Genomic DNA, 21,813 nt, shown 5'->3' with positions numbered 1-21,813 from the left:
AAATGAGATGGTGGCTCATTTGTGTGATGTGTTGTCTAGCAAGTGTACCTCTAAAATTCCTAACTGTGCTTCATGGGGATGCTGGACTGCAACCAGGTGGGCTTGAGGTATTTTCTCTGCTGTGGCTTTTCATTGTCTGCGCTGCTATCTTGGAGAACTTCTATGTGAAAGAGTGCATTTTTCAAACAAAAAAATATTTTCTTTAGAACTGGGCCCAGAGAATCAAGGACTAATTTGTTTTAATTTATTTTTCTTTAAAAAACAATTATCAGTTCCTTCTACTGCATGCTGAAATTCACATTTTGAGCTGATGATTGTCTGCAGAGCAGTCCTGCAGCCTCTGGTTTGCAATGCTTCCACTTAATGTCTGTAAATAGTGCTTCAAGCCCCAGGATGGGGTAGGTGAAGCCATCTGGGAAGAGGTTACTAGCTTTCACCAGTGGTCATTTACAAAGTCACAGTCCCTTGCCTGTTTTTCCTGATTTGAGGAGATTTGTTTTAAGAAAGTGTGAATTACTGGAAGGAATGCGGAGTCCATGAGTGCTGTGGTTGCAAACCCAGGGTAGTTTTATCCCAAGACAGCGAGCCCCAGAGTAAGACTAAGCAGCCCTGTGCTGTAAGCACTGTCCCTGTGGTGCACAGGGGCTGACTGGTTCCTTGGCTGTACTCTGAATGCTTTGATAGGGATATCATTCTGTGTCACCACATTTACCTCCAAGTACCAGGCATGGGTGAGTAAGTATTAGTATTGACTTTGAAAATTAAAGTTGCCTTGGGAGTGTATAATTCATTATTCATTTAGCACAGCATAAAGAGAAGGCTGTCATCTCTAGCACAAGTTAAATTAATGGCTTAAATTATTAGCATGTACACTGCTGTCTTTTCTAGCAAATATATTAGTGACTGTCATCCCTTTAAATATGGGTTGACATTTTCTCTGCTTTTTCTTCAGTGGCTGAAAAACTGTATGGGGAAGTTTCTGTGTCTGAATTTAATATTTGGCTCCTCCTCCACTCTGGAAGTCATAACATTTAGATAAAGGTTTTTCCTGCATTAAAGCTCAGGAGTTTGTTAAACTGTAGTTATCTGCATACAGAAATTTCTCTGCAGGCTGATAGAATGCAAGGAAGGAGCTGAAACATCTTACTGGCTTTATGACTTCACTTTTGGTATTTTGTCTCCTCCTGCATAAAGTATTGAGAGAGCTGTAAAGTTCCCAGCAGCTTCTTCTCTCAAGCTGGGCCCTGCTGCTGCCTCTGGATCACCCATGTATCACCCAGCTTGGAGAGAGAAGGAATGCAGGCAGGACTGCAGCCCTGGAGATGACAGCAAGAAGGGAGAATGGTATTTTCTCAGCCAATAGTGGGCTTTGCCCACATTATACATGCTCACAAATGGCAGAGGAGTCACCAGGTTGCTTTTCTCATGTGTGCATAAGGCAATACCATGTGTTTCAGGTCACACTGAGATATGGTTTATAGACTATCATCTTCAATAAAGCTGTAATTTTGGCACTGGAGGACTGCAAGATTGAACCTGACCAAGGAGTTATTTTGTAGGGTCCATAGAGCAGCCAAAAGCTGCAGCAGGCTCATGGAGGCCTTCTTACCTTCCTGAGGGACTGGGACCCTCACAGTGACTCTGTTGACTTTGTGTGCTCTAAGATCACCCCGTGCTTTGGTGATATGTGAAACCCTTTGAACTTTGTCATGGGCTTTGAGTTACATTTTTGTCTCAGCCCTTTTATAAGCATACAGTTTATGGAACAGAATATGCTTTTAGATTTTTCAGACCAGGATGTTTTGTTACATGAAGGAGATGATAGAGACCATATTCACACCTCTGCCTTCATTTCCACAGCTGTTTTGTGCGAGATTTTTTTCTTAGAGTGCACCTGTTCTTTTTAAATTGCATTATTTAATAGCCATGATAAACATATCCTTAAAATATGTTTTCAGAAAGGGCTGCTGTGGTCTTCTAATGCAAAAGAAATACAAAAATTAAGTGTAATAGTTCATATCTGCAGGGGTGTTCAGTTCCATCTCAGATCCCAAAACTCTGCAAGCTTTAAAAATTATCATCAGTGTGAGAGTAAATATGGCTGGGGAACTTTGGACAGATTTTCCCATCTAGAGTCTAGGGAATTACTTGATTTTCCATATGCTGATTGTGAATAAAAACTGAGAAACTGTAAAGTACTGTTACATTTCACCAAACGTTTGTGAATAATGCTAAAGTAAAGAATAAAATAATGAGGCAGATGCCTACAGGAGAGCTGGAGACTTTTTACGAAGACCATGTAGTGACAGGACAAGGGGGAATGGCTTCAAATGAAAGAGTAGGTTTAGATTAGGTTTTAAGAAAAAAAATCTTGGCTCTCAGGGTGGTGTGGCAGTGGAACAGGTTGCCCAGAGAAGCTGTGGATGCCCCATCCCTGCAGGCCAGAGTGGTTGCTCTAAGCAACCTGATCCAGTTTAAGGTATCCCTCCCATGGCAGGGGGGTTGGAATGAGATGATCTTAAAGGTCCCTTCCAAGCCAAACCATTCTGTGATTCTGTGATCTCACAAACTGTGCAGGATGGATCACACTAAGTTGGTGTTCTTTTGAATCAAATAAAGGTAGGAAGACAAAATGGGGGAAGAAAAAACTGGATGTCATCATTCGTAGGAGTCTTGCATGCTATGGCAATATCAGTTGGTTTGTTCCCAAAAGTGGGGGTAAAGGTTACCTTTAGCCTAACTAACCATTAGAACATACAAGGAACACTTTGTGAGGAAGCTGAATGTTGATAAGGCAGTATGTCAAATTTTGGGAATTTGTGTACCAGCTGTCTTATCCTCCCTAAGAAATTGGCTGAAATCCATGATTAGGAAGAGTCAAGGTCAAAAAATGAGACTTGGATGGGGCAGAGGTGTGGCTGAGTTTGATTTATTCCTGCATTTCACTTCCTGAACTGCTCTTCCCCAGGTGTGGCAGCTGGATAATGTAGACCCTCACACAAGCCCCAGATAACTGCAGCTGTCAGGGTAGAGCTGTTCTGCAAACACAGGATTTCAAAAGTCTCTTCTGAGGAGAGGCAGGGCAGGGGTTTTCTGTTGTGCTTGTGATTGCAGTGGACAGAATCTCCTTTCCCTGGTGGCACAGGAGATGTTACAGGAATACAGTTCAAAAGTGCTGAAGTGTTGTGGACAGCAGGGAGAACAAGAGGAAATAATATTTTTGGTACTGAAAGTTTGCATTTGAGTAAATGTCTCCTTTCCCTGCTGCTTCAACTAATATATATTCCTTGTCTGCTGAAATAGTTGCTGTCAGTAACTCACTGTGTCTGTTTTTAAGCATGTGGTGAAGCATTTTGTTTAATGAGGCCAATACCTTGGGTTTTTTTTATTCTAGGACCAAGTAGAAGGAGGAAAACCAAACAAGTGGTCCAAATTGTAAAAGCAAGTGGGTGACAAAAGGGCCACAGGAGCACTGTTTTGAAAATGAATTTATAAGAATTCATTTTACTTTTGGTACCTTCACTAAGCACATTTGTATTGCTTTTCACACATCTTTCTCTTGCATAATGCCCACTGACATTTTACTTCAGCCAGTATTTCTCCAAGGGTTTTGCAGCAAATGGCTTAAGGCTTCTGCATCAAGAGCAGGCAGACCAAATCTGTATACCTTTCTAGGGACTGGTAGCTGCTAGCATGTGCATGGTTATCACTGAAGTTTAGTATGTTTGAATATGTATTTCTGAAGGTGCTTAGTAGGTTATTTAAAAAATATTGGCCTAGCTTTCCACAAGGAAAAATGCAATAATAAGGATTGAAAAGTATGAATGAGAGATGCAGCTGCTGATTATTTGTCATGCAGTGTTCCTCAAATGCAACCTGGGACTGGCTGTGATGCCTCAGATTCCTCCTAACTTTGAGTGTCTGAAAGCTCAGAATAGGTTGAAGTCTGCCATGGGCTAACATCTTTTTGGATTAAATCTGGAACAGGGAAAATGGACCGTGCTACAGTAATGTATTTTGTTATTAATGCTCTCTAGGGATACTCTCATTTGATTAGGTACAGTTCAGAGACCATATTCAGTACTACTGTAATCACCTCTACTGAATAGTTTAGAGAGTCATTCATTATGCACAATTTCAGTCTAGATTAAAACACAGAAAGGTTTTAGTTGGCAAAATACATTTGCTATATCAAAACATGAAATTGCTGGTTTTACTCATGTAGATAGTTTCTTGGTTTGCTAGTGAGAAAGACAAAGCCACTTCATCTTGGCTGTTGAACTTGTTTGGGTCTCAAAACAAACAAGTGCTGTTGAAACAAAAATGTATAGAAATTGTTGTAAAATAATTTGGGTGCTGTTAGCATTAAAATCTCCCAAGTTTTGCAGGATGACAGTGTAAATTTATGCTGGCTCTTAAAACACAGAAGCTTTTAGATACACACATTTAGGTTACATGAGTATCCAATATCCTTGTCCTCATTTCAGCAGTTGTCTATCTATGCCAGTAGGGACTGGATTGTCTGGATCTAAAGATTTAAATGTATCTTAGATTACAATGCAGCTAGCTTCTATCAAGCAAGTGTTATGCAAATGCATTTGAATGTGCATTGCATTTTCAAATAACTAGAAAAATTTGAGGTGTTTAAATTGACATTTTGATTTGCAATACTTTGATTATAAACATCCAATGTAACCTAGATGCTTTTTATATTTTAAAGCTTTTAAAATTATGTTGCATTAAACTCTTTATTGAAATAAAAGCTCTACATTTCTGTAGCCCAAAACAGAACTGCAGAGAGAGACCAAATTTGTGTTTGACTCATGGTCCTGTGGTGCCTGGGTTGATGGTCATCTACATGCTGTGAATTTTTACTGGAGGTTTCCTAGAGTTTTACCATTAGTGTATTTTCAGTAATTGCTAGTGTATTGTATAATAGGAAGGAGCACTTTGTCACCTATTTAGGACTTAATTTTGCACAAGGACCTGCAAGGATGAAGTGCATATTCATGACATGGTCTTTGTTAGATGGCTTTTATAAGGTTTCCTAATCCTAAGGTTTCCTAATGTGTGAAGGTGTGCAGACATCAGGTCAGCCTGAAGGGCAGGCCTGAAATGTTGGAGCAGGAACTGCTGTACTGGAATTGCTGGCTTTGTGTTCATATTTTCACTGCTCATGCATCTGTTTGTAAAAGGCAACATGTTGGAACTGCTGGTTGCTGCATTCAGTGATGAACCTGCAGGTACAGAGACACATTCCACTTCAGAAGGCTTGGTTTAGTCTCAATCCATTATCTTTGGTATTTTTCCCTGTTGACAGATACACTGGATACTGTATGTCTGGTTGAAAGATATTCCCTCAGGTTCTATCCTATTTCTTTGCCCCATACAGGTCTAAAAAAGACAAAGCTAAAACAGGAGTAAAACCAGATACTTCGGATCAGGAGCCAGAGGGACTGACCCTCCTGGTGCCAGACATCCAAAAGACTGCAGAGATCGTTTATGCTGCGACCACCAGCCTGCGCCAAGCGAACCAAGGTGAAACACCAACACTTCTCTAAGTGCTCTACAGCCATTTACAGATAACTTACAAATCAGCTTAAAAGCAAGACAAAACACTTCCCTCCTGCCCCCAACTGCTGACTGCATTTTCAAAGGTGGTTGAAACCTTGTGGAAGTTTTAAGGGTTTTGATCAAGGAAACAGAATAATTCAAGTAAATTAGAGTACACCTCACAGCTTCCAGCACAATTATGTAGCACCTTTTTTATTATTATTTTGCTTGGCAGAAAACAAAATACAGGACCTTCAGTAATAAAACTTTTCTGTTGAAACTAAATCTTATTAATTGGATTAACCGTTAGGTATATGAATGCAGAACTAAAATATGAAACATGAGTTGAACCTCAAAAGACCATCTGGTTGTCTAGCAATATAAACTAAAGATTAAGTGGCTGAATCAGGGGAGTGCATTTTTTGATGGTATGTATAATCAGCTCCTGATTTTGGAGAGTCCAGGAATGCATGGGGGAATAGCCATCCACACAAGCATATGTCATACTTCCTATTTGAAATTTTAAAAAGATAAATTAAAAGAAACAACAAAAGAATATTCAAAGAAGCAGCAGCAGTCATGACTTATATCTAAGCTGAGATTATGATCTTTATTTACTCCAAGCTGTTCAGATAATGATATACAGTAGTGAGAAAGAGATTTGTATATCCTAAGTGAAGCCCAGTTTTGAGATGTCTCTGTGAAAGAATGTAACCATAAAATGTCAACACTTGCTGTGCTTTTCTTGGAATTACATAGTTAATTACAAATAATCATCATGTTTGACACAACAGAAAAGAAGATGGCTGAATACTCCAAAAAGGCTGCTGTGAAGCCCAAGCCTTTGTCTGTTTTGCGATCCCTTGAAGAGAAGTATGTGGCTGTGATGAAAAAACTCCAGTTTGGTAGGTTGACAAATGTGAATGTGTGTGTTTTAGAAGGCAGACACTGAAGAAATGTGTGTTCTGTAGAAGAGAATCCTTTATTATTTTAAAAGTTAACAACTGTCTTACATACATGACCACTGATGATTTTCACATGAGGAAAATGGTACAACTCATGCACTCTTTGAACTAATAAGAAATGTTTTAAAGCATGCACTAAGGTAATTCAAGGGACAAGATGAATTCAGTGATGTGATGGTGTTCATATTTTCATTACAGTAATGATTTTTTGTGAGTCTTTCAGTTCTCAAATTACATTGAAATGTTTGACTTCTTTAAAGTTCATACATGAGCTTTATGCATATATTTATTTATCAGTATATAAAGCTCATATATGTTATTTTTAAAAATAGAAAATAAGTGAAATCGAAATGTGTTTTTAAATGAAACTGCAATAAAGTTAATTATGTCTTTTCAAGAAGTGCAATATATTGCATTTGGAAAATGTCATAACGCCATAAAAAGAACGTGTTACCAAAAAAATTAATAAGGAACTAACAATATCTTATCCAAAAAAGAGCTATAAAACCATTGCAAAAACATGCTGAGTATTTTTGGAGTTGCAGTGACAGCATTTGCAGTCACATTTCTTTGCTGTTGTATTTGCAAGAGGTTTTCCTCACAAATGTTTGTGGAGTGTATGCCAAGAGTAGGAGTTAGGAAGACTGTAGGAAGTGGGAGCTTTTCCCTCTGGCAGCTGTGCTGCAGATTTTGTATAGCAAGTGATCATAATCTTTCTCCAAGACTAATCCCCTACAAACTTCCCTCCTTTCCTGACGTGTTAAAATGTTTTTCTCTTCCAGATACATTTGAAATGGTTTCCGAGGACGATGATGGCAAATTGGTTTTTAAAGTAAATTACCACTACATGTCTCAGGTGAAAAATGCCAGCGACGCCAACAGCGCTGCCAGGGCCCGGCGCCTGGCTCAGGAAGCCGTGACCCTTTCAACCTCTCTGCCACTCTCCTCCTCCTCCAGCGTGTTCGTGCGTTGTGATGAGGAGCGCCTCGACATCATGAAGGTGAGGGAGCAAAGCTGGGTTGATTCTCTCTTCAGCTTGGCATAGAAGTGTTCAGGAAGGTGCCTGAAATCTTAGCAAAAACCAGAAATACTTCACATCCACTTTAATAGCTGTCCAGCATTAATGTAAGTGGTAGTATTGGAGTCTGAGTCTGGTTTCTCAGCAGCTTGGCAGGGGCAGGGAGAGCCCATCTGCTCAGGAGTGCTCTGTTGGCCAAGAAATCTTCAGAGAACAGGATTCCTTCTTTTTCAGCTATTCCAAAGGGGAAAGTTTAGTGCCATTGCTCCATTATGGTCCAAACATATCTTCACATGTGACCATTGAAGTTGCAGGCAGTAGGTATGGAGAAGTACACTGAGTGCCTCTGGACCTGTATTTTGAAAAAAACCATTCTGTTAATAGCATCCAATAGGAAAGAGTTTTCAGCTTTTTCTCTCTTGCTTTCCACTTGTTTTCTGGAAAATGAGTGTTTGCAGAGGGCTTTGCTTACTCACAGTATCAGAATGAAGAGACCAACAGCCTGTGTGTGATTATGAGGTCTAATAATAATTCCTGCTACACCTGCAGGTGGAAATAAAATGCTTCATATTACTTACAAAATCTCAAATGTGTGATACATATGAGGGTGGGGATTTTAAATGTTCTTTTTTTTCTCTCTCTTTTTAACACTGGTAGGTTCTCATTACTGGTCCTGCAGACACCCCATACGCAAATGGTTGCTTTGAATTTGATGTGTATTTCCCACAAGACTATCCAAATTCCCCTCCACTTGTGAATCTGGAAACAACTGGAGGCCACAGCGTGAGATTTAATCCAAACCTCTACAATGATGGCAAGGTAGGTCAGCTGGGATCCTGTGTTAGATGTAAAAAGGAAGTGAAACAGAAAACAGTTTTTTCCTTTTCTGACCAATTTATGGATCAGCCACTCCCAAAGTACAGAGGAAGCTCTTTGTTTAATACCACTCTTCAGAACAAAATGAAGAGGAATTTGCCAGTTTCAAGTGGGAATTACCTCCTTTCTAAATAGTCTTGCGGATTTTTGGAGATCCAGCCTTTATGAGTTGGATTGCACCAAAAAAGCAAGTATTTTGACTCAGAAAAATGTTCTTTTCCAACATTTTCTGCTAAATGAACCAATTAGAAATGTTCTGGCTAGCTGAAATACCCTTTGCATGGACAAAGTGTGCTTCATATCAGCTGCAGCTGAAGGTTTGCTGAGTGCTTGTCTCTTCTTCTCCATTCGCTCTCTATTAATGTGGATGCAGAATATAATTCCTAGTGGAGACTTTATCTCCATTTTTCTTTGTCTGGTTTTAAGTCTTAGAAAAGACTTGCCTCTAAGTTTCTTCTGTTTGCTTTGACTCTTTGTTTTCCCCATCTTGGATTGTTCCATTTCGCAATAAGATTCAAGAACAACATAAACTTCCCTGATCAGTCACAAAAGTTAAGGAATAATTCCAATTTCTTGATAGTCTGTGTGACAGTAACCACCTTCTACAAGGTGGTTTTTAGAATGTTGTTGTAAAAAAGTTTATTAAAAAAATGAATGTAATGTCAACATTCTGTTCTGTCCACACAGAACAATTTTGTCTTAATATTTGTCTGTGGTATTAACAATGTCACTTTTTCAGGTGTGCTTAAGCATACTTAACACATGGCATGGGAGGCCAGAAGAGAAATGGAATCCCCAAACATCAAGTTTTTTGCAGGTGAGCAATTTCTTCTTTCTCTTCAAATGTCACTTAGGAGTAGTAAGTTGTCTCTTGGTCCTAAGGATTCCTTTTCTAGAACATTTAAACCAGACTAATCTTCTTCAAATAAGCATAAATAAGACAAAAGTCCAGAAAATGTCCTTTGAATGCTAAGAAAGGAACACTGCTGAGGAGACAGGTTCTTCAAAATGCTCTTTCTAATGAATATTTCTGTTGGTCTGGTCTTGAGCAGCTGTTCATGTGTGCAGCTTATTCCTGCACCAGCTCTGCTCCGATGATTTCAAATAGTTTATTTTATTTTCAAAAATTAAAAAGAAAAAAGGACTGGGAGATGACTTCATCACGTGGATTTATCACAAGCTTTTTATGGTGAAGACAAAAGAGGTTCCACACTGAGAGATGAGAAAGTGAAGTACACTAGTGCAGACTGTAGCCTTCCTCCTAAGCGTGCAGGTGAGCTGAGTAGAGGAATAAAGATGAAGGGAATAGAAGTGCAGCTATGCTGTGTTCAATAACAATTAGTGTTACATTAGAGCAGAATTTATTAGGGCATGCAGTCCTTATAATTTTCAGCTTTATTTCGCAGACATGCACTGACTCACCAGCAAAGACATTAAGTAAAATAAAGCCTGCAATGGCTTCTTTCCTGTGGCAGTTACTGAATTTATTCCCAGTTTGGAATAATTATTATGTAGCACAAGGTACAATTTCTGTTCCAAATCCTAGAAGACTGCACAGCTTCAGCATAATAGAATTACTGCCTTCAGCAGAACAGATTTCAGCTTGTTCAGGATTTGGCCTTGGAGAGCAGATTTATCAGTCTCCTGATTTATCAGTTCAAGAATGGTCTCTTCCAGTGTGTGGAAGTCAGACAAGTGAGGCAGAGGGCCAGCATGGCTAAAAAGAGCTCTTGCCTAAGGTCAGATGCAAAAAGAAGCAAGAAAAGGTGGAAGGAGGGGGTGGTTACTGTGAAATAAAAGGATATTGACCAATCATTCACCAATCATTCAGGAGAGAAATTAGGGAAACTAAAGCTCAGATGGCACTGAAAATGTTGAGGGTTATAAAGATGAACATGAAGAGCTTTTCATAAGTATGCTGGCAGCAAAAGAACACATTTTCCTTAGGCTTTCCAGCTGCTCAGTGGGGAAGGAAACCTATTGGCAAGGGCATGAAAAGGGCAGAGCTCACCTCTGCCTCACTCTTAGGATAAGACCTGCTTTCCCTTGTCCCTGAGCCCTCACTAGGGAGGTGTGTGAGAATGAGGAATCACCCACAGTAGAGGAGACTGTATTGAAGCTGCTTGGACTCACATGTTTGTGGAACAAACCCCACGAATCCAGGGAAGCCGAGGGAGCCAGCTGGTATCACTGCAAAGCCATTAGCTCTCATCTTTGGAAGGCAGAACAATCAAGGGAACTTCCTGGCAAATCTACCACTCAGCTTCAAGATCAGCAAGAGATGATCACATTGGCATAGGTATCCAACATTTCCTTAATAAGTGTAAGTCTCCCAAGATCCAAATTCTTAATCAAGAGATGAACTGCAATTTTGGACTTCAACTGTAAAATCAGTGGAGAAAGGTATGAGTATTTAGAGAGTCTTATTTTCACTGAAGTCATTTTTTTTACATTAAAATCTTAGATTTGATTGTTAGAAATCACATGTAGCATGGAAGTTTTAAATTATAAACTTTCTTTCAATGTTTCATTTTGAGAATAGTAAGAAAACTGTTGGAAAACAGTTTTCTCATCCCCACCATATTGAGAGAAAAACACTTTACAACTATTAAATAGAAAATAGATGAAGAACTAAATAAATTGCTTGGAAGGAATTAAGCACTACATGTTTTTTCTGGCTCAGAGATTGAACTATTGTCAGACCACCCAAAATACTTCAGAAATTAATTTTTATTACCCAGTGAAACTGGAAGATCAGTATAGAGTTTCTCATTCATTAGAATTATAATTCAAAGTATCGACTGCTTATTCAGGCCCAGAAAGTCCAATGCTGCAGTGTCAAATTTCTCTACCATAGCTACTTAAAAAAAATATATATTTAAAATATAAAATTTTTAAAAATCAAAATCCTTTTCTTCCAGAGACATGTAAAAGCCACAGAGATCACCTTCCATACCCAAAGCCTTGGCCCTGAAGTCACTCTACCATGACTTAGCACTTCTACATTAATATTCTGTCTTTTTTGGTATCTGTGTGGCCATTTGCTTGATGAAACCTGATTTGTGAGGCACATTCTGTACATTTTAATGCATTACCTCCATTTTAAGGTTTAACACTAAATAACTGTGGCTGCTTCTAGTTGAGTGCAGGGCAAGGTACAGGAGACTGTGATGGTGCACACAGTACCAGCAGCTGCCTGGAGCACCAGCCTGAGAAGCAGAAAAACCTGGTTAATTTTCCTTCTGAGCCCAACAAGGGAGGCTGCTTCATATCTCCCACTGCACAGCTGCATGTCCAGTCCATCAGGATAAATACTTGGCTGCCCTAGACTGCCCATCTGTGTAATGAAAGCAGCACACAAGGGCAAAGTGCCACGTCACCTAAAGGACTGAGGGTGCTGTGAGGTGTTGGTGGGACTGAGGATAACCTGTGTCATTCAGCTGGCACCTGGACTGCTGCTTTGATAGAAGTTACTGATCTGGAATTGTGTCTGTGGAGTGAGGAACCATCACAAGAGAACATGGGAAGCTGGAACCCTTCTGTGCTGGCTTTGCTACAGGAGAAACTCCTGGAGAATGCCACAGCTGAGCACAGAGCACAGCTGTGGATGTCAGGGCACTGCCTGCAGAAGAGTCAGATTGCTGCTGACTTGGCATCTGTCTGATGTGAGCTGTACATTCTGCATCCACCAAGAAAAAGGAGGACTCTTCTTCCATATCCAAATTAACAAATTAGGGGATGTTTTAAAGCTCTAAGTTGTACCTAGACTGGAAGGAGAGTCAGTTCCAGGAACAGCTGCCCTGACATGTGGGTATATCTGCACCTAAGTATGCCCAGTGCTGGAAATGCCATTCCTTGGTCTGTAACATATCAGCTTTTCACTAATTGAGGAAATACACATGTTCAAATCACCTTGGTTGAATTCTTTACACTTCTGGAAGTTTGTGTCACAGGACTATAATCCCTAAAATTGTTGCTGGTGTACTTAGTCCTAAATACATAACAAAAACTTGCTCTTCATTTAGTAAATAAACGAAATTGACAGGGACAAACTTTTTAATACTGGAAAAACTAGCAAGTCTTCAAATCATGAACATGCAGTACCTGTACATTTGGATACCTAAGAGCCCTATGTATCTGATAATTCTTTGGGTTTTATTAGGAATAGCTGAGTATGTAGTTAAATGCATTGAATTTATGTAAGCATCTATTTACACATGTGCTGGATAGTAAAATAGAAAGGAGGAAAATTGTTATTTCCTAATTATTGAATAGTTGGTGCTTTATTCACATAGTATTGAAAACATTTTTTCCCTTATCTTAAGAAAAATACTGTGATTTTGTTTTATTGGCATATGATACAGTATTGTTTGTAAAATCTGAAACTAAAGGGCAAAGAACATTCATTTGAAAGAAAAAAATTATTAGATCAGGATTAATTTCAGTGGTTCACATGACATTTTACCTCCTTTTTTTCATTTCCATCTAGTTCAAAATTAGAAGAATTAGTAAGCTCAGCGCCAGGGAAAAAATGCAAAATTGTTGATTGAGAACTTGACAAATACACTTCCTTTCACAAAAGGGCACAATCAGACATCTCTTCCTTTAAATACTTTCTTTTACATATATCCATATGTTTGTTTTTCAGGGTTTTGAGTTACATTTGTCATTTTCTCAGTGTTTGAGCTAAATACACAGCCACGGGACTCGGTGGTTTTGTGTGTAGTGACAGTTTAGGTTTGAAAGCGTGGATGTTCCCTGCTTGCACCTAGCCTGTATCACAAATGGAAGCACTTTGCCATAGAAATGCTTTTGCTTGCAAGGTGAGCAGAGCTGTGTGTATTTGTAAGAATACTTTAGTAGCACGATTTTAATATTTGGTTTCTTCTCTTAACAGGTGTTGGTGTCTGTCCAGTCCCTAATACTGGTGGCAGAACCATACTTCAATGAACCAGGCTACGAGCGATCGCGAGGTACTCCGAGTGGTACCCAGAGCTCCAGGGAATATGATGGAAATATCCGACAGGCAACGGTCAAGTGGGCAATGCTTGAACAAATGAGAAATCCATCACCATGTTTTAAGGAGGTAGGTTTTGTGAAAGGCAGTATTTCTCTTTTTTGAGCATTAAGAATAATGCAAATATTTGGTAAGATCATGCATGAGGTGTCTGTTTTAACCTGTGGCAACTGACTTGAGAGACTGAAGTGAATAAGGCCTCACCAAACTTGATAGATTCTCTTCTAGGAAAGAGGAATGCAGGCAAAGTGGGACTGACCTGAACAGGATCTTGGTGCACAGTTGGATAAAACATGGTTCATTCAGCTTAGCTGACTCCTGTTACTGAGCAGGGCCTTTTACATGGCTTGTAACACCTGTTGGTCAGCCCTACAGAGGGGCACTCCATGCTCCATACTCTGCATAAATAACAGGCAGTATTTTCCCAAGGATCATCAATTTGAAGTAAATACTAAGAAACACTTTGGATACACCAAGATAATGCAAATTGGAAATATACTTCAAAAGAAAGTCCACAAAGCATCTGCACTAGAAACCCGTGCCTTTGAAAACAACTGTCTTGATGCTGCTGAAAGCAGCGCTAACCTTCATGCATTCAAGCTGTCTTAAAAAAAATTATTGTAATAAATCAAATTGCTTAATTTGTTTACAGTACTGAAAATAGACTAAAGCTCACCTGTAGCATCTTAGAAGAATTTCATTATTAGGGACTTCTCAGTGTCTGTAGTTCACTTCCTTTCCCAAAGCAGATGAGTTAGATATCAGGGGCTTGAACAGATACAGCAAAGAGTTCAAGGGAAAAAAAGCTGAAGAAACACTAAGAGAATCTGTATGAATATGAATACAAAATGTTTGGTCAAACATGAGTCATCTCACACTATTACCAGCAAATATTTCCAAAAAACCACATTTTGCTCTGAACTACTATGGCTGTTGCCAGTGTTGAAGCGTGGAACCATCTGGGAGTATCACCTATGCTTTCAATTGTTTGCATAATAAAATGTTGAAAAAGCCTAATTATTTTATGCACATTTCTGGATGTGGCATCTGAGATGTTGATCTCCCATCCCTTTCTTGACATTGTAAAAAATATGCTTTGGAATGCAAAACCTTTTTTCATTAAAATTACTGTGTCTTGTGGAATAAGATATTTTTATCCACATGCAGGTAAAAAAGGATGTGCAGTGTATGTAGGGATGTTGAATTAATGAAATAAAACCTGGTGGTGGTGTTGGTTCAGAATTACTGCTTAAATGTTTTACTCAATAAGTAGAAGACCATGCATGATAAAGACAATATCTGGACACATAATCCAATAACTTCTGCTAATAGGTCTTTTTCTTCTAGCTAATGTAATGGCTTCCCGTGGGCAAAAGGTGCTCTCAAATCACAGCAAGATTAAATTAATTGAATATATAAGAAAGCAGTGGCCTCCCTGACAATAATGCTCCACATTTCTTCTCACGTGTACAGAAGTGAAGGATATGCAGTCTTACACCATTTGGTAACTGAATCCCAGCTATTGTTGCTGCACTTTTCTTTAAGAGTCTCAGTAATTGTGTTCTTATTCTGCAGTGCTACTCTCACACTGCTGATGTGAAAAAGGCAGCTTTGGAACAATGCTAGAGTCCGTCCGCTGCCCCATCCGAATGGAAATGCATCTCTCGGATAATCTGAGCACTTCTTTGGGAGATTCCCTTTTTGTTCGGACCTTTGGGGTTTTTGTACCGTTATCTTAGAAACCTTAACAGTGATGAGCAATTCAGTGACAAATGCAAACTCATACTGAAGACTGAGGTCTGAGAACATAGATCCTGAGATCTGTTGTCTTAAAATCTGAGTCTTGTCTTCAGTATCTTAAATGATGGGTAGGCTCAGGAGATCTAAACTGCCAGTCTTTGGGAGTTTTTCCCAGCTCCATTATGGATTTAAGGAATGTATCCAGAATTGAAGTCAATTACGCTTTCAATATGCAGTTTCTCTTTAGACAGACAGCTATTTTCTCTAACCTCTAGAGGGAAAAATTATTTTTCCAATTATGTTGCAATATGGCCCAGAACTCTCTGTGCTCAATAAAATTTCTTTGGTTTTATTGTTGCCTTCACCGTTCAGAGTTTCAGAAAACTGTTTAAGAGAAAGCAAACACCAAGTAGAATTTCACAACTTTGTATGAGTGTTGATTGGTTGGATTTTTTAAACTCAAATATGTACTTCAATACCAAAATTACTCTTCAGTCAAATACTGGCTCACATCCAAACTGGGCAGCTCAACTGCCATGGCCTGAGAATGCCAGTGTCCCCAAACGTGCTGCCTCTGCCTAGAGCAAAGTGGTTGCATCCCCTCGGGAGCAGCTGCTGTGATCCTTCTCTCTGCAGAAGCGCGTAATGTCCCTGTGCTCCTCCTGCCAGCAGTCTTGTGTTCAGGCAGCCTGTGCTCAGTGACGGGGAGGACGTGGTGCTTCTGCTTGCTCTGTGCTTCTCCAGCAAAACAGGGCAGGGAGAGAAACAACGAAAGCCTCAGCACTGTCTCTGTGTAGCTCTGCTCCTGTCCCAGCTTCGTGCCTGTGTAGTACATCCAGCTCTGAGCTGCAGCACTCTGCTCTCCCCTTTGCTTTGCTGGTGTATTTCTGGCACTGGCTTGCCCTACACCCAGGTAAGGCAAGTGGCTGCTGAAATGGCAGACTGCACATGAACAGTGGATTCCTACAGACTGAAAGAGATATCCAGACTAACGAACTCTGCAAAACAGCATCAGCTGAATTCAGAAAAGGTTGTTCTGGGCTTTTTCCAGTTGGATTGTGGAAATCTCTGAGGACAGAAATTCAATTTCATCTCCAGTCTGGTTCAATTCTGAATTACCTTCATACTGACTTTTTTTCCTTCTATTCAGGTAGACCCACAGAGGTCTTGCAAATTTGGTATTGTTAAAGTATATGGTTCTTCCATCCATGTTACATTGGGAATGTGTTCTTGCAGGTCATCCACAAACACTTCTACTTGAAAAGAGTGGAGATCATGGCTCAGTGTGAGGAGTGGATAGCAGACATACAGCAGTACAGCAGTGACAAACGGGTAGGCAGGACCATGTCCCATCATGCAGCAGCTCTGAAGGTGAGATGTTTGTAACAAATTTCAGTTTCCCAGTTGTCAAGAGAGGCAATGTGTGTGCATTCCACTTCCTCAGTATTTTTATTACAAGCTGGATGCAGTGACCCTGAGATGAGTTCAGTTGTTGGAGCATGGTGCTGGTATAACACCCAAGTTGTGGGTTTGATCCGCTGTGGGCCATTCTCTTCAGAGCTGGACTTGATCCTTGTGGGTCCTTTCCAACTCAGAATATTCTGTGATAATAGCTCTTTTTGTTCACTCTGAGGGTGGGTGGGGGTTAATGATAAAGTTGTATTACAACCAATTCCTTGCCAGAAAACAATCTTTAGAGTAGACAAGGAGTTAATAAATTGTGGTCAGCTACAATCAGTTTTATCCTGTGTTAACTTGAATCATTCTAACCATAAAAATATTTTCTGCCTTCCTAGCCAAGTATTACTATTTGTGTATTTTGTGACCACACAGACAAGAGGGCTATATTGTTTTTCATATTTGAGGTTTTATTTCCCCTGAGGTGCAACCCCCAAATTTAGAAAGGCTTCTTTTTTCTATTGCCAGACTTCCATTCTTTCAGTGTGACTGGTCTTCAAAACAAAGTTACTGTGATCAGTATACAAATCTCTGCATATCTGTCTCCATGACAGGTCTCATCATGAATTCTTTATAAATTTGGTTTGACTGTATGACCTACCAAGTTCAAGCCAGTTTCTGCTGAGACCCCTGAACACAGATGTGACTCAGCTGCAGGACCAGTAGTGTAGCATTTATAGTGATGCGCTTGTTGGCTGCAGTTCTGTTGACCACCTTTAATTTGTCCCCAGCAGCTCTTGCTAATTATTCTGTCACTGAAATGAAAGTACCTTAAATATAGGGGAGAAGTTGATCCAGACATCGAAGTAGTACATTTAAGCCTTTTCTACCTACTCCTTTTTTTGCCTTATGGTGTCTAAGTTGTAAAAGTTTTGTTTTAACTGTGGCCTTCCACTCTGACTTGTTCTTGTGTGTCCAGCGTCACACAGCTCAGCTGCGGGAAGAACTTCTAAAACTTCCCTGTCCTGAAGGATTGGATCCTGACACTGATGACTCCCCAGAAAAATGCAGTGCCACAACAAGCTCAGAAGAGACCATGTTGCACGAGCAGGTTAAACCCAGCAGCAGTAAAGATGTCCCCACTGATTTCAAGTCATGAGTTGCATTGACATGGACTTTGTAGACACAACGGCTTTGAAGCACAAGCCAAATATGTCAATATTTGTATGTAAGAAGTTAATTATGTAATAGGTAATGAAATTGAAACTATACTATGCCCTTAAGGATATACAGTTTAATTAAAAATGATCTTTTATTTACCTGTACAAGAGTGTAAACTTTTTTGTGCTTTTATTTTTCAATTGTGAGAACCACTGATTGGTATGTTTAAAAAGTTATGTATACAAAAAATGGATAAATCACTGATATATAAGGGAAACTACCTTAGGAAAGAATGTTTACTGAATGTTTATTATTTTTTTTTTACTTGTAGAGTGAGGGCGGTTGTAACAAAGAATATATATTGGTCATTCTTACAGCTACTATTTAAAGTCAGAAAATTTTCACTGAATTTGATAGATTTTACGTTTGGCCATATATTCATGCTCATATTTGATTCTAAAGAAAACCTCCTGTATACTTCAATAAACGTTAAATGGACATGATCCCTCTTTTATGATTTACTGGTACATTTTTTAAATAAACTGCCATAAAATACATTCTAGCTGAAGACTTGCACTTGTATGACTGAATTCATTACAGTCAACATGCTTAATTTTATGCTTACTAAATCTAAAATGCAGATGAAATATATAAATGCTCATGGTTTTACCTCATGCCAAATTTGGACTTCTGAATTAGTTGGGGTTTTTTGGCTATTTTATGCAAACTAACAGTATTCTAAATTTCTTAAGGGCTATTATGAACAAAGTCTTTACTGTATTGAAATGTCTGCTTTTTACATACTCAGCTTACTCTTACTGACATGCCACACAAGACTCTGGTGTTCTGTAGCTCCTACGGTGTAGATTTATTTCCAGTTTTACACCTGCAGCCACAGATCCCTAACTAAAAGGGTAAGGATTTTGCTTGATTGAATAATCAAGTCTCACTTTTAACATAACATGCATTGCTATCATTGTTATTAATTTTTGAGCAGTCCTTGAAGGACTAAAAAGTTAATACTGGTATTACCTCAGACTAATGATCTGTTTTATGATAAATACTATAAATCAGGCAAAACCGAAAGTTTTTTGTTTTCTATTTGTTCTTTGTTTATAAGTATCACGCTGGAATTTTTTCACTTTTTGTTTTACAATGTATTATTTCTAATCATTAAAAATGGCACCAACTGAGGTTGTGTTCTTATGCTGATGGTTAACAGTTCTGGTAGTCCTGACTGAGGAGCAGTTTCTGTGTTCTACTGATGTGTTGTGTTAATCCAAGGCCTGTTCTGATTGTACATACCTCTCAAAATATCAGCTCAGCTACATCTGTGGAACTTCAGGGGTCCTTAGTCAAAGAGCAAAACAAGCAGCCCTGTGCCAGAACTGCTGGTAAATACATGAAACAAAGAGCTTATGCCACATAATCCAAGTGTTAGAACTTCATCAGTGTTAAAACAGCCCTGCATTTTTCCAGATGGGTATTTACTTACATTCCATTACTGTACAAAAGGACTGTGATACTCCTGTAAATGCTCCAAAAGCAAAATTACCCACTGACTTCCAATTATGTTTGTTAGGAGTTTCCATTAGAGCTCTTCATCTACTGTTTAAACTGCCTGTCTACAGGAGCACAGTCTTTTTCTAAAATCCTGGTACTTGTACCAAATCCAAATGTATTGAACCTGAAGATGCTCTTTAAACGTGAAGACTTTTTTCTTTACCATTAAAACACGAGACTGAAACAAAAAGTACCCATCTTGCACTGATTTGACATGAGGAAGGTGGTTAACATGATTGTACCTTTATCTCCAGTGTGTATTTACGGTTTCATAGCAATGCTAATGTGAAGTCACTGCTGCTTAATTAAGCAGATGTAAACAGCTGCATGGGATATTAAACTCTAATTTGCATCTACATACCAATTATCCTTTTTTTGCTCTAATATGAGCTAGAATGGTATTGTACCAAATTAATGCAGAGATTCAATCCTTAATAAATTGCAACTGTGTTACAGCCTAGTAAGTAAATTGTCAACTTGGCAACAAATACAAAATACACATTTTTAGGTTTTTAAATACACAAGGTAGCTATGCTACTTGGCAGTAACATCACAGTAAATCCTATGAGGTGGGAGACTCATCTCTTACCATTTCATCAGAGTGAATAGAAACCTGTACAGACAGATCACAGTTTCTAACCATCCATTCAGATCCTGTGGTTTTCACTGTTAAGATGATTTTGTAGAAAATGTTTTAAAATTCAGCAGATACTATTTTCAAAAGTGCAAAGGTCAGCAAGCTGCTAGTTAGATGGAAAATTATGGAATTTTACTCCATGTTTTTTGGTGCTGCCTTTGGCCCAGGATTGACTGTTGACACTACAGTTCTGTGGTGTAGTGTGGGATGTTACCAGCCTTTGGAATTGCTGTAGCCACTCTGCCAGAGGAAGAGTAAGGCACCACAGGAGTGTTAGGCAGGAGTGTTTCGTGGTGCTTCACAGACAGCAATGCCAAGCATTTCTGACTGGTGAAGCCACAGTGTCTGCAGAAAAGGAAACAGCTGGGCAGTCCCTGAGACCTTGTGCTCCATGAGAGCAAGCCCTTGTTCACTGACTGCTGCACACTGAACGTTCTGCTCTGCAGCTGTAGCACAGCACTCTCCATATGCAGACATAATGATGGTGCCTCTGCAGGACTTGATGGTTTCCTCTGGAATTTCCTCTGGGTGAAAGATGTGCATAAATGTATGGATTAGTGCTCCTCTGTAATTCTGCTGCTCCTATTCAGGAAGAAACAAATATGACAATCTAGAAAAGAAGAAAAATAAGAAAACAAAATTTGAAACATAAAAGCTGTAAACAACTTCCAAGTTTCACTCCAGTAATTACATGTTAAATGTTTAGGTAAAAGCAGAATAAAATATGTGTGACTATAGATGGACTGGATCTGCAGTAACCTGTGTGGCATTGTTGGTTGGGCTTTGTAAATGTTTTTCTTCTGTAAATCTTTTTCCATAAGCTCAAGGTAGATACTGTGCATCTCTGCCAGCCAGGTGAGGAGACTCTTCTGCAGCCACAGGTAAAGTTCTGCTGCCACAGGTAAGGCACTGGGCTGCTTTCACCTCCATGGAGCTTCAGTGTGAGTGTGCCAGTGCTGTGCTTGGATGTACTATTTAGCAGCAGTGGAGCATCTCTTCTTTGCTTTAAATTTTATTTTTTAAAAAGAGAGAAAGCTCCCATACAGTACAGGAAATGTACTGTGCTACTTCTGATGGCTCTATCAAATAGGGCATTCAGTTTCTGGCAGGATCACATTGTTAAGAAAACATGACTTCAAAATGGTCTTTTTCTCCAGCTATGTCGCCTATTACTTTTCTTCCCCAAAATGTTTCTGGTGGCACTTTAAGAAATGTTCTGTTTACATCTTAAGGAAAACAATTTGATAAGCAAACAGCCATACTATTAATTTGTCTTGTAAACCATAATACCTGAACACAAACCCATTTAAGCCAGAACTATACTATGTTATTCTGATCCCTGTGAAGGAGAATTATTTAGGTTTCAATTTTTAGTTGGAGTTTCTAAGGCAAACCTTCTCCATTTTATAACTCCATGCTGCCTTTTATTAGTGTGATTTACAGGTGTTTCCTTTTTCTTCAGAAGCCAGTCACCACCAAGTGGACTCACCTTCTTGGATTGTCAGCTCTCTCTATAGAAAACAGAAATTAAAAGCATTTTACAAAAGAAAGGAGACAGATTTTCCTGTTTTCTTGTCATAAGGAACAAGTACAAGGTGCAGAAGGTATTTCAGATCTATTTCTCAGGTTTTTTTACTAATATGTATGTACTACACATACATATCTATCCATCTATAAATGCACCTGGTCTGGCAGTCTTGAAAATGTTTCCTGAACTGTATTTTTCCTCTCCTTCTCCAGTGACAGTGACAGCTTTAGTAGGAACAATAGGGCGTTTATATCACAACAATGAGCATTCTGAAGGAGACTGAGCTGAGTGGGGGTGAAAGTAAGCTCCACAATTACTAAAATTAATCACAGGTAAAAACATTTTGATTCTCCAGAG

The 21,813-nt window shown here is 39.2% G+C and overlaps 1 protein-coding gene across 6 annotated transcripts in view; it reads left to right on the top strand.

Moving 5' to 3' along the window:
* Positions 1–18,298, top strand: part of BIRC6 (baculoviral IAP repeat containing 6) — a 174,457-nt gene extending 156,159 nt beyond the window's left edge. For all 6 annotated transcript variants that reach the window (XM_039718798.1, XM_039718795.1, XM_039718797.1 and 3 more), the window contains 8 exons: positions 5,393–5,538; positions 6,348–6,458; positions 7,301–7,518; positions 8,194–8,355; positions 9,152–9,229; positions 13,310–13,498; positions 16,406–16,540; positions 17,547–18,298. In XM_039718798.1, the coding sequence (XP_039574732.1) occupies positions 5,393–5,538; positions 6,348–6,458; positions 7,301–7,518; positions 8,194–8,355; positions 9,152–9,229; positions 13,310–13,498; positions 16,406–16,540; positions 17,547–17,726 (1,219 nt within the window). In that variant the 3' untranslated portion in view covers positions 17,727–18,298. The remainder of the gene's footprint in view (positions 1–5,392; positions 5,539–6,347; positions 6,459–7,300; positions 7,519–8,193; positions 8,356–9,151; positions 9,230–13,309; positions 13,499–16,405; positions 16,541–17,546) is intronic.
* Positions 18,299–21,813: the final 3,515 nt, after the last annotated feature.

This window comes from Passer montanus, unplaced genomic scaffold (genome assembly GCF_014805655.1).
Source record: "Passer montanus isolate IOZ18808 unplaced genomic scaffold, ASM1480565v1 scaffold40, whole genome shotgun sequence".
Classification (NCBI taxonomy): domain Eukaryota; kingdom Metazoa; phylum Chordata; class Aves; order Passeriformes; family Passeridae; genus Passer; species Passer montanus.
Note: the sequence above shows the minus strand (reverse complement) of the source record. Positions and strands in the feature narration are given on the sequence as shown.